Source organism: Periplaneta americana, chromosome 3 (assembly GCF_040183065.1).
Source record: "Periplaneta americana isolate PAMFEO1 chromosome 3, P.americana_PAMFEO1_priV1, whole genome shotgun sequence".
Lineage (NCBI taxonomy): Eukaryota > Metazoa > Arthropoda > Insecta > Blattodea > Blattidae > Periplaneta > Periplaneta americana.
Genome location: NC_091119.1, coordinates 25,231,015 through 25,243,643, shown reverse-complemented (window position 1 = coordinate 25,243,643; position 12,629 = coordinate 25,231,015). Strand labels below are relative to the sequence as shown.

Genomic DNA, 12,629 nt, shown 5'->3' with positions numbered 1-12,629 from the left:
TGTAAATTATTAATTTTTTGTATGTAGAGAGCTCATAGCTGTGGCAACTCAACCAAATAAAAATATTTTGAAAAAAAAAAAATATTTCGAGGCCCAAATTTGAAAAAAAAAAATATTACCCAATGCAGGATTGTACTAAAACCGATATATCTAAACCGTTTTTAAAGATAGATACAAACAGTTTTTGCAATGTATTTGCAAAAGTATGTTCTACAAACTGTCTGTAACAGAATTTTGATATTAGTCCCTACGTTTGTAAAATAAACAATTAAAATTTAGTAATAATTTTCTGATTTCTTTTCTTGCAAACAAACGGACGTATTTTTAAAATGAAATCAATTAACAAAATTCTGTTACAGAGAAAAGTTTCCTAATAGTCTAAAGAATGTGTGTTCTAAATTTCATGCATGCATCTTTAATAGTTCAGAAATTATATCCATTTTGTCTGGCAATGTAGCAAAAAAAATGAAGTTACTGGAAACCGATAAAAGCGGGCGTTTCATTTAAGAATCCATAGCGCAGGAAGTTTAAAAATGAAGTCTTAACATCCGATAAGGGCACAAATACCCACAAAATGTTATGCAATGCATTCCACACATATCAAAGGGTATTTTAAAGAAAAAAAATAATTTTTGAACATTTAATTTACCGGAAACAACAATAAAAGTGGGCGAGTGATTTAAAAATCCATAATGCAGGAAGTTTAAAAATGGCGATCCACACATATCACAGAGTATTTTAAGGAATATTTTTCTTTTTGAAAATTTAGTCATTTTTCATCAAAAATACCATCCTCTCCCCTTAAGAAATATGCAGTAGCCGCCACTGTCATATATGTATCTCAACCGCCTCATAATCTGCACGACTTGGACATCGTATCTCCGGTGCCACTGAGTCCTTTCCAATGGATATGTTGGAGCGCGTGTGTCGTGAGTGGGAATATCGCCTTGATGTCTACTGTGTGACAAGCGGGGTGCACATTGAGTGTATGTGAGGTGTACATACATACATACATACATACATACACACATACATACACACACACACATACATACACACACATACATACATACATACATACATACATACATACATACATACATACACACATACACACACATACATACACACATACATACATACATACACACATACATACACACATACATACATACATACATACATACATACACACATACACACACACATACATACACACACATACATACATACATATACATACATACATACACACATACATACATACACACACATACATACACACATACATACATACATACATACATACATACATACATACATACATACACACATACATACACACACATACATACATACATACATACACACATACATACATACATACATACATACATACACACATACATACATACACACATACATACATACACACACATACATACACACACATACATACATACATACATACATACATACATACATACATAAAGTAGCCACGTTCAATTAGTAGGCTAGCGTTGTCAAAGAGGACAGAAGCTTTGTAGTTTCAATAATTTTAATTACGTCCCAGTCCATTGTCGTCGTCAAGTCTTTTGAAAGCCGCTCCAATACTCCACGCGGAGTGTATAAACCAGAGCTGCAAATTTTAGCAGTGTGTCTTGTTCTAGTTCACAGTGAAAATTAATTATATTACAGTTCAGTGTATAATAAAAATGTGGAGGCCGTGGGAAGCGAGTGAAGTGTCGGAACCGATACCCATGAACGTCAATAACGACGATGGTAATAATAATAATAATAATAATAATAATAATAATAATAATAATAATAATAATATATCAGAGTTAAATAACAATTCAAATTCAAAAGCTAGACCAAAATTATGTAAGCAGTGTCAAACGTTTGTGTGCAATGCTCACACGTATGTTCTGAAAAACAATTTAGGTCAAGGAAAAATTTCGGAGACATCTAAAATTCTTAAATTAAATAGAAATACTGTAAGTAAAATTGTAAAAAGGGACCTAAGACACCTAAAAAGCGTGGACACAAAGTCACAAAATTTAATAAAGTAGATGGTTTTACGTGTGATTACATTCGCCGTGAAATATATAGTTTTTACAATAAGGGCCAATCCTTAACAATAAAACAATTATTACAAAAAGTCAAACTTTCCGGTTTTCCTTATGGAGAAACATTTAATTATTTCTTTAAATAATTAATTTAAAATAAATAATCTAAATAACCTTCAAATTAACTCATGATTTGAGCAATTAAGCCTAGCCCATATCCATGTTATATTAATATATAGCAGCAAAAACAAGACGTGACAACGTCGCATTTTCATTTTATTATCGGTGCATGCAATAAAGACCTACAAATCTTAAAAGGAATGCCGCTGCCTAATAATTAAACGAGGCAACTTTACATACATACATACATACATACATACATACATACATACATACACACATACACATAGGTATGGGTGAGCAACTCGTGCTCTCAAAGTGTCAACACAATCTCAGTGCAGGTAGAACGGACTCTGTACTAGCTGTACTGTCTGTGTGCGGTTCTTTCAAGACACAAGTTCGATCGCGTCTGCAGTAAGTGGCGGCTCGTTTTAAGTGAATATAATTCCCAGATCATTTCCCTTTAGTTTCGAGTAAAAATAGATTTTTTTTATTAAGAAAGAGGTAAAGTTTGTACTCTATTACACTTTCTTACGCATGACACTTTATGTTACAAATAAACAGTGAAGTTTTAGTAAAGAAATACTGTCTGCATCTGCTTTAGAACAGCTAAAGGTAAAAATGAGATATCAACAAGGTGAGACTGATATCAAATATCGTTAGCACGTTGTGCGTGAGAGTTACAAAATTGCACGACATATAATCGACTAGCTAAGAACATTAATTATGGATAAATTTGAAATGTGGTAGTATCATGTAAAACATAGACAACTTCACTTTCTTTGACTATAAACTATCTTGAAGAGTGATAAGAAAATCTTCTTATCAAATATAAGACCCTACTTCAAGACCTACAGCAGAATTCACTGCTACGTTTGGAGAAACAGTGACAATTGACAAGGAATCGAAATTTTTCTGAAATATTTTTGGCTTATGTCGATAGAAAATCCTAAAATGTATACCTTAAATTGATAAATCTACAGAACAGCACGCCACTCAGATTCCAGCAAAATCAGGAATCGAACTGTTCGTAATATTGCCTAAGTAGAATTTCCATATATACTCTTTGCTTTCGTATATACTGTATATCCTTGAGGCAGAGTTTAATACAAGAAAGAAGTGTAAAACTCTCAAAATAAAGAAAGAGCTCAGAAGTAAGCTTATTTCATCTGCCGCGACATGTAAAAAATACTTCCTTGAATTTGTTATTGTTTGCGAATACAGACTATTACCTTTCTGAGAACAGAGGAATACTCTTTAATGTAAAAAGACTTGTAAATTCTAGCGTTCTACGTTTCAAATAAGACACATAATAAGAAATACGAGGCGCATCCAGAAAGTAAGTTTCCCTATTTAAAAAAAAAGAACACACACTTGCAAGAAAACATTTATTGGCAACAGGTACAGCAATGTTTCAGCTATTTTTCAACATAGCTCCATCAGAATTGAGACACTTGTCGTATCGTGGGATCAACTTTTGTATCCTTCTGTCGTAGAACTCTGCCACCTGTGAATGGAACCAGAGTGTGACAGACGTCTTCAGCTCTTCGTCGTTGCCAAAACGCTCACCGGAGGACAGGAATTTCTTGAGGTGCAAGAAAACGTGAAAATCGCTGGGAGCAAGATCAGGACTGTAGGGTGGTTGATCAAACAACTCCCAGCCAAATTTATCAAAACAATTGCTGTGCGCCGAGCCGTATGTGGACGAGCATTGTCATGGAGGAGCATAACACCTGCAGTAAGCATTCCACGCCTCTTGTTTTGAATGGCATGTCGCAATTTTTGCAGTGTTTCACAGTAACGGTCAGCGTTCACTGTTTCACCTCTTGGAAGGAAGTCAATGAGCAGAATGCCCTTCCTGTCCCAGAACACCGTGCACATCACTTTCCGTACCGACAGCGTCTGTTTGAATTTCGTCCTGACCGGAGATCCACTATGCCGCCAATGCATTGACTGCTGCTTGGTTTTCGGGGTGAAGTGCGAAATCCAAGTCTCATCGCCCGTGACGATCCTGTCGAGGAACTCGTCGCCGTCATCGTGATACCGTTGCAGAAATGTCAGTGCTGCTCCTAAACGTTGCATTTTGTGTTCGGGTGTCAGGTTTTTCGGCACCCACCTGGCACACACTTTTTTGAACAGCAGGTGGTTAGTGACAATCTCATGCAACAAGGATCGCGATATCTGCGGAAAATGGCTGCTCAGCTTCGTAATCGTGAAGGACGGTTCTCCATGATGCACTGCCGCACCAGCTCAACACGATCATCATTGATGAGGGACGGTCGCCCACTGCGCTCTTCATCATGGACACTTTGACGACCTTCGGAAAACTGCCTACACCAGCGACGCACCATGTGTTTACTCACGATGTTCGGCCCATAGACCTGATAGAGCTTCCGATGAATTTCAATTGGCGCAATCTGGCGGCGGGAAAAGGAATAAGTGCTTCCATTTCGGACCACTGCTGCCACGATACAGGTAGCAGGCGGGACCTGTCCAGCTGGCATATGATTGATACGTGATAGATCTGTTACGCATGCACAATTGACACGGCTAATTACGTTTACTTTCAAGGGGAAAAAATCGGGAAACTTACTTTCTGGATGCGCCTCGTATTAAAAAATAGTGTAATATTAAATAAGTGTTCCAGCTATATTTCTTGTATCTTGAAAAGGTTGTATTCAGTGTCTTTCCAGTACTAAACTAATTTACAAAGCTAGAAAATAATATAATTTTGTTATGTGTTTAGGTATAGTCTGTCTAAAATTACTATAATTATTGTACCATGCTTCATTCTGAAATTCAAATCATGGAGTAGATATCACGACCACCTGCATGAGCCGCCAGAGCGCACCATGGCTTTTGCAGCGAAACTACAAACAACTTGTAACTGCTGCGGCTGGCTCCGTCTGTCTTTTTCTCTTTCAAGGTTTTTTAGCACTTTGGGAGCACGAGTTGTCCATCCATGCACATAGGTCTACATAGTTTTCTGCCAAATGGGAGATCTTTCACTGCAAACCCAGCATTCTCCAACCTTTCTTATTGTCTGCTTTCCTCTTAGTCTCCGCATTATGATATATGTATCGTCGTTGTTCCCGCAATAACTCCTATGTGCAAAATATAAAATTGTTCAGTAGGAAGAAAAACATAGGCCTATCTATTCTTTCTGTGCTAGTAGTACATAGAAGACTGTGAATTCTTAAATTTTCGAAAGAAAAAAAATATAGTTACATAACTATATAGGAGATTGTATTATTTGCTGCATCACTATTTAAGTTATTTAATAGATAAAAAATCTGAAAATCGATAAATATGTCACATAGGAGTTATTGCAGGAACAACGACGATATTATCTTAATGTCGTCAATCATCTGATATCTTTTTCTGCCCCTACTCTTCTCCCGTTCATTCCAGTGCAAGGAAGATATGTGCTATAAAATTGTTGAGTTGCTCTTTGTGGTGTCAGCATTACCAAGTACACAAGACTACCGACAGAGATGATATACCCCTTTATAATCCACGAGGTTTTCTGTGCATATTCTATATTTAACATAGTAAAGACTATAAGTTTCGGTACGTGAGTTATGTTATAGCTAATAGAAAATTTACGAAATGTCATACCAAGAAGAGTCTTAAGTCCTGAGAATGATTTACCTTTGTGTAATGTGAGAGTGTCGGGAAGAAAGGAGGCTAATGCAGTGGCGTTGTAACTTGCATTATTTGAGTAGGATATAAGACACAAAATAACTTCTATCTCGTTATGGATTAGACAGTATATGAGTAATTAAATTTAGTTTACAACATAGTAAATGAGCTTTCAGATATATACTTACTTACTTACTTACAAGTGGCTTTTAAGGAACCCGAAAGTTCACTGCCGCCCTCAAATAAGCCCGCCATCTGTCCCTATCCTGTGCAAGATTAATTCAGTCTCTATCATCATATCCCACCTCCCTCAAATCCATTTTAATATTATCCTCCCATCTACGTCTCGGTTCCACACCTGTGGAGTAAAGGTTAGCACGTCTAGCTGCGAAACCAGGTGGCCCCGGTTCGATTCCCGGTCGGGGCAAGTTATCTGGTTGAGGTTTTTTCCGGGGTTTTCCCTCAACCCAATACGAGCAAATACTGGGTAACTTTTGGTGTTGGACCCCGGACTCATTTCACCGGCATTATCATCTTCATCTCATTCAGACGCTAAATAACCTAAGCTGTTGATAAAGTGTCGTAAATTAAACTACTACTCTACGGCTCGGTCTCCCCAAAGGTCTTTTTCTCTCTGGTCTCCCAACGAACACTCTATATGCATTTCTTGATTCGCCCATACGTGCCACATGCCCTGCCCATCTCAAACGTCTGGATTTAATGTTCCTAATTATGTCAGGTGAAGGATACAATGCGTGCAGTTCTACATTGTGTAACTTTCTCCATTCTCATGTAACGTCATTCCTCTTAGCCCCAAATATTTTCCTAAGAACCTTATTCTCAAACACCCTTAATCTATGTTCCTCTCTCAAAGTGAGAGTCCAAATTTCACAACCATACAGAACAACCGGTAATATAACTGTTTTATAAATTCTAACTTTCAGATTTTTTGACAGCAGACTAGATGACAAAAGCTTCTCAACCGAATAATAACAGGAATTTCCCATATTTATTCTGCGTTTAATTTTCTCTCGAGTGTCATATACAGTATACATACATCATGTATTGTGTAATATACAATAGAGCTATTAAATTTTCAGATTATATATAATGCCTTGTGTTTTGCTAACTTATGTTGATCAAATACATCTTAATTTTTATTATTTACTTACAGTAAGTTTTGTTAGAGTATGTTGTTATTACACTCATTTGAAGAACAAGAATTCATTTACAATATTAAACTTACAACACTGTAAATCCATTTTAAAAAATACGAATTTGAAGCATCTTCCCATTCATGAGAGTAGCATGTAACTGAACTAGCTATTAGATTGTAATTAGTTCATATCAGTGTAGTTATGTTTATTCCCTAAAGAAATGTGGAACAGAACACTAGAATGGACAAATATTATTCTGAATGCAATTCATCAACTCCCCGATTGTAATTTCCATTGCTAAGAGCTTCTCATTAACCATATTTCGAATACTCTCCAGAAGGTCAGGTATGACATATGGTTTCATAAATTGAATTATGTCAACAGTTGAATCTCCGAGGAGCTTGTTCAAGATTCTAGCAATCTTATTTCCCGTCATACCCAACAAGGAACTAATCTCAATCTGCAACACAAGAAAATTCAATGTTACTTAATCAACGAGAAAGAAAATGCTATTGAGAATGAATCAATTACGTTATTACTTCTCTTACTTGTTACATAACAGTGTTACTTAGAAATCTGTTGAATGAATAAGGTACTAAAGTCGCTGTGCAACTTTACTACTGCATCTGTATAAGCTGCACATCGTATTCACACACAAATCAGATGTAGCGTACAGATATCACTTTACTACTGCATCTGCAAAAGTTGCGCATCTTGTTCACACACAAATCAGATGTAGCGTACAGATAGCACTTTACTACTGCATCTGCAAAAGTTGCGCATCTTGTTCACACACAAATCAGATGTAGCGTACAGATAGCACTTTACTACTGCATCTGCAAAAGTTGCGCATCTTGTTCACACACAAATCAGATGTAGTGTACAGATAGCACTTTACTACTGCATCTGCAAAAGTTGCGCATCTTGTTCACACACAAATCAGATGTAGTGTACAGATAGCACTTTACTACTGCATCTGCAAAAGTTGCGCATCTTGTTCACACACAAATCAGATGTAGCGTACAGATAGCACTTTACTACTGCATCTGCAAAAGTTGCGCATCTTGTTCACACACAAATCAGATGTAGCGTACAGATAGCACTTTACTACTGCATCTGCAAAAGTTGCGCATCTTGTTCACACACAAATCAGATGTAGCGTACAGATAGCACTTTACTACTGCATCTGCAAAAGTTGCGCATCTTGTTCACACACAAATCAGATGTAGCGTACAGATAGCACTTTACTACTGCATCTGCAAAAGTTGCGCATCTTGTTCACACACAAATCAGATGTAGCGTACAGATAGCACTTTACTACTGCATCTGCAAAAGTTGCGCATCTTGTTCACACACAAATCAGATGTAGCGTACAGATAGCACTTTACTACTGCATCTGCAAAAGTTGCGCATCTTGTTCACACACAAATCAGATGTAGCGTACAGATAGCACTTTACTACTGCATCTGCAAAAGTTGCGCATCTTGTTCACACACAAATCAGATGTAGCGTACAGATAGCACTTTACTACTGCATCTGCAAAAGTTGCGCATCTTGTTCACACACAAATCAGATGTAGTGTACAGATAGCACTTTACTACTGCATCTGCAAAAGTTGCGCATCTTGTTCACACACAAATCAGATGTAGCGTACAGATAGCACTTTACTACTGCATCTGCAAAAGTTGCGCATCTTGTTCACACACAAATCAGATGTAGCGTACAGATAGCACTTTACTACTGCATCTGCAAAAGTTGCGCATCTTGTTCACACACAAATCAGATGTAGCGTACAGATAGCACTTTACTACTGCATCTGCAAAAGTTGCGCATCTTGTTCACACACAAATCAGATGTAGTGTACAGATAGCACTTTACTACTGCATCTGCAAAAGTTGCGCATCTTGTTCACACACAAATCAGATGTAGTGTACAGATAGCACTTTACTACTGCATCTGCAAAAGTTGCGCATCTTGTTCACACACAAATCAGATGTAGTGTACAGATAGCACTTTTCGTTCTGCTTACCCTAAGAGCTCAAAATTTGCTACAAAAGGTTTCAAGCCTGTTCACACAAGACGCTACTTTTTCAGCTGCAGCTTTTCATCTATATCCCGCTTCTTTAATGCAACTTGTAAAAACTAACAGCGTTATTTCGTAAACAATGTAACCCATTAACGGCCAGGAACCTCATATGAGGACAGCGAATTAAAAAATTTATATGTATACAGCATTTGGATTTTTTGGTCGAAATATTGTATGAGATCAATTCGTGAATGTCTTTGCAATGATATGCAAATTTTTACTCTATAAAATTTAAATAAATTATCAAGATTAACTAACAAAAGAAATGCTGCTAACCATCCTCTTTTACAGTGCAATACTAAAAATTAAATTTTCACCGACTGTGAATTGTACTAAAAGTTATACACAAATTGTTATTTTAAGAAAGGTTTTCTGAAACTACGAGTTTTTTTTGAAGCAGTTGTTTGCAATGATATACGAGAAATATGCTGGCAAAAATACCTGTCCTCAAGTGAGGACATTGGCTGTTTATGTATACAATTTGAACATGATTTAGGTCTGCTAAGTTTCCTGCACTAACTGATATTTCCGACGATATTTTTTAGCTCACATTGTTGAACACTTGATTACATATTGCTCTGCAGAAAAGATGTAATCAGTAGACAACACCTCTGTTCGTATTTTAGGAGGCAAAAACTCTAAATTTAAACAAATCTAATCTTTCAGGTAAAGCTTCCTGTAAAGAAGATTTGAATAATTTCAAGGGAAAAATTATTTCGGGGCCGGGTATCGATCCCGGGACCTCTGGTTGAACGTACCAGCGCTCTGCCAACTGAGCTACCCTGGAATTCCACCCGACACCGTCTCAACTTTTCCCTTTATATCCACACAACTCGCGTGGGCTGACGAAACGCCACAGACCCACATCGAGTGCACATAAACTCTGTGTGACTTGAAATTGTGGTTTTCTGTTAACGTACACAGTGACGTATGTCATATATTATGCAAATCTAGTCTTTCAGGTAAAGCTTCCTGTAAAGAAGATTTGAATAATTTCATACTAACATTGTGGCACCAGTCTGGATTGTTCTGGTTGCCTCAGGCGTGTGCGTGCGCATCTAGCGAGAAGGAAGGCGCGGGGAAACGGAAACTCGAACTTCGGTAGGACCTGTAGTGTGGTACGGAGAGACGGGAGGAGAACTACGATGACGGCGCGGAGCGGAGAGAGCAAGGGAAACATCTAGCAGCGGAATTCTCTCGAAGATTCTGAAAGCCACGCGAATCGAAGATTCTAGAAAGTATTGCTTCCAATACTGAAGAAAAATAATGGCAAGGTATGTAAGGAGTTCAGGACTAACAGCCTAATATCACACTTGGCGAAGATTCTCCTGCGAATACTGAATCGACGTTTATATTCTAAGATGAAAGGACAGTTGGAAGAAGATCAGTTTGGCTTCAGGAAGGTAAAAGGTACTGCGAGAGATGCAATTGAACTGCTACGAACAATCGGCGAAAGATAGCCTACCCAGAGAAGGATAAATAAGTGTATGTAGTATTTCTGGACTTAGAAGAGGCTTTTGAGTGGATTGGAACAAACTGATGGGAATGCTGAAGAAAATGGATGTGGATTGGAAAGTGAGGGGGCTGTTCAGTAACCTTTATATGAATCAAGTCAAAGTCAGGATAGGAGAAGAAATGTCAGAAGGAAGTGAAATAGGGAGAGGAGTACGTCAAGAATGTCCTTTTTCACCTACACTGTTCAACATATACTTAGAAGATTTAGTGAAGAACTATTTTCAGAACATAGGAGGAGCGATAGTAGGAGAAAGAAGAATAAAGTGCATAAGATTTGCTGATGATATGGCGTTGTTAGCAGAAAGGAGATGATACTAAAGGATATGCTAGTGGAGCTAAATGACAGCTGTTAGCAGTATGGGATGAAGATAAATGCAAATAAGACGAAGACTATGGTCATAGGAAGGAAAATAAATAAGGCAAACTTGAAAATGAGGCAGTAGAGCAAGTGAACAGCTTCAAGTACTTGGGGTGTACTATAAGCAGTAACATGAGCTGCTGCTAAGAAGTCAAAAGGAGGATAGCAATGGCAAATGAAACTTTTAATAGAAAAAATGAGCATCTTCTGCGGACCCCTGGAAAAAGAACTGAGGAAAATACTAGTAAAGTGCTTGGTGTGGAATGTAGCTTTGTATGGAGTAGAAACATGGCCATTAAGACGAAGTGAAGAGAAGCGACTAGAAGCATTTGAAATGTGGATGTGGAGAAGAATGGAACGTGTGAAGTGGACAGACAGAATAAGAAATGAAGCTGTATTGGTAAGATTGCGTGAAGAAAGAATGATGCTGACACTGGTCAGGAAGAGAAAAAGGAATTGGTTGGGTCACTGGCTGAGAAGAAACTGTCTACTGAAGGATGCACTGGTAGTAATGGTGAACGGGAGCAGAAGAAGATATCAGATGGTAAACGATATTAAGACATGTAGATCATATGCGGAGACAAAGAGGAAGGCAGAAAATAGAAAAGACTGGGGAAAGCTAGGTTTCCAGTGAAAGATCTGCCCTTGGACAGAAAACTATGAATGAATGCCTGAGATAACACTGTGGAAACACACACAAAGTTAGCGGTTTACAGTCTGCAATTAGGTTAATTGTGGAAACACGTAAATACGATTATCTGTTAATCCATTATGTTTACCTCTAAATAGTTGAATACCAGATCTATGTCCAGCCTAGAGATGAATATAAAAAGATCACTTGAAATCCCGATACTTATCGTCCCAGCCAAAGTTATTGCAGTTTCCAAACTGAAAACAGAAACAAAGAAATATAAAATAGTACCTGCATCCTCTCCATATACTTCACAAAATGTAAGCTACTAAACAGTTACTCTTTACGGACAGTATATGACAGTGGTTGGGAGTGAATACTTAAACATGTTTTTAATTCTTTAGGGTGTATAGATTCCACTGTGAAAAGTTTAGAATGTAGACTTAAATACCATGCCAGTTTTTAATGAAAATAACTCACCGGAACAAAGGAGCTCAGCAGGTAGGCTCTCCCTTCGTACAAAATGTTGCGCGTTAAAGGTCAGGGAGACTGACACCAGTGTTTGAGATTACTCATCGTTATGACGTCTCGCGAACGCTTTGACCGCCACACATAGCAAGCGATTTTCAGCCGTCAGAACAAAAATTAATAATTTTATTAATTTAATTATTCACAGGTTTTTTGAGATAAGGTCATAAAACTTGCGAGATGGATTAAGAATATGATTTTCTTCAACACGCATGAAATTCGCATGAATTTAAATTGTTGCATTCGAATATAAAATTATTTCTTTTCTTCAATGGGTGTTTTTGTGAGTATCTTTTAATAATATTCGGATTGGTCTTTAAGGTATCAAAATATGGTTATTCAGGTTTACAATGGCGTCTCTTTAGTTTCGACGACATTTCATAATAGGGTGTCTAGAATATTTTATATTATGGATAACATGTAACTGCCACCCATTTGTCAGTCATCCATATGACTAAAATAGTAATAATACGGCGATCATAGTTGGCAGTTTAATTTATTTTTATAATAGCATTATAATATT

General features: G+C 37.4%; 1 protein-coding gene across 1 annotated transcript in view; it reads right to left on the bottom strand.

Moving 5' to 3' along the window:
• Window positions 1-6,815: 6,815 nt before the first annotated feature.
• LOC138695864 (uncharacterized) overlaps window positions 6,816-12,629 on the bottom strand; it is a 33,530-nt gene continuing 27,716 nt past the window's right edge. The window contains exons 5-6 of the mRNA XM_069820161.1: window positions 11,727-11,835; window positions 6,816-7,448 (exon numbers count right to left, since the gene is read on the bottom strand). Coding sequence (XP_069676262.1) covers window positions 7,224-7,448; window positions 11,727-11,835 — 334 coding nt within the window. The 3' untranslated portion in view covers window positions 6,816-7,223. The remainder of the gene's footprint in view (window positions 7,449-11,726; window positions 11,836-12,629) is intronic.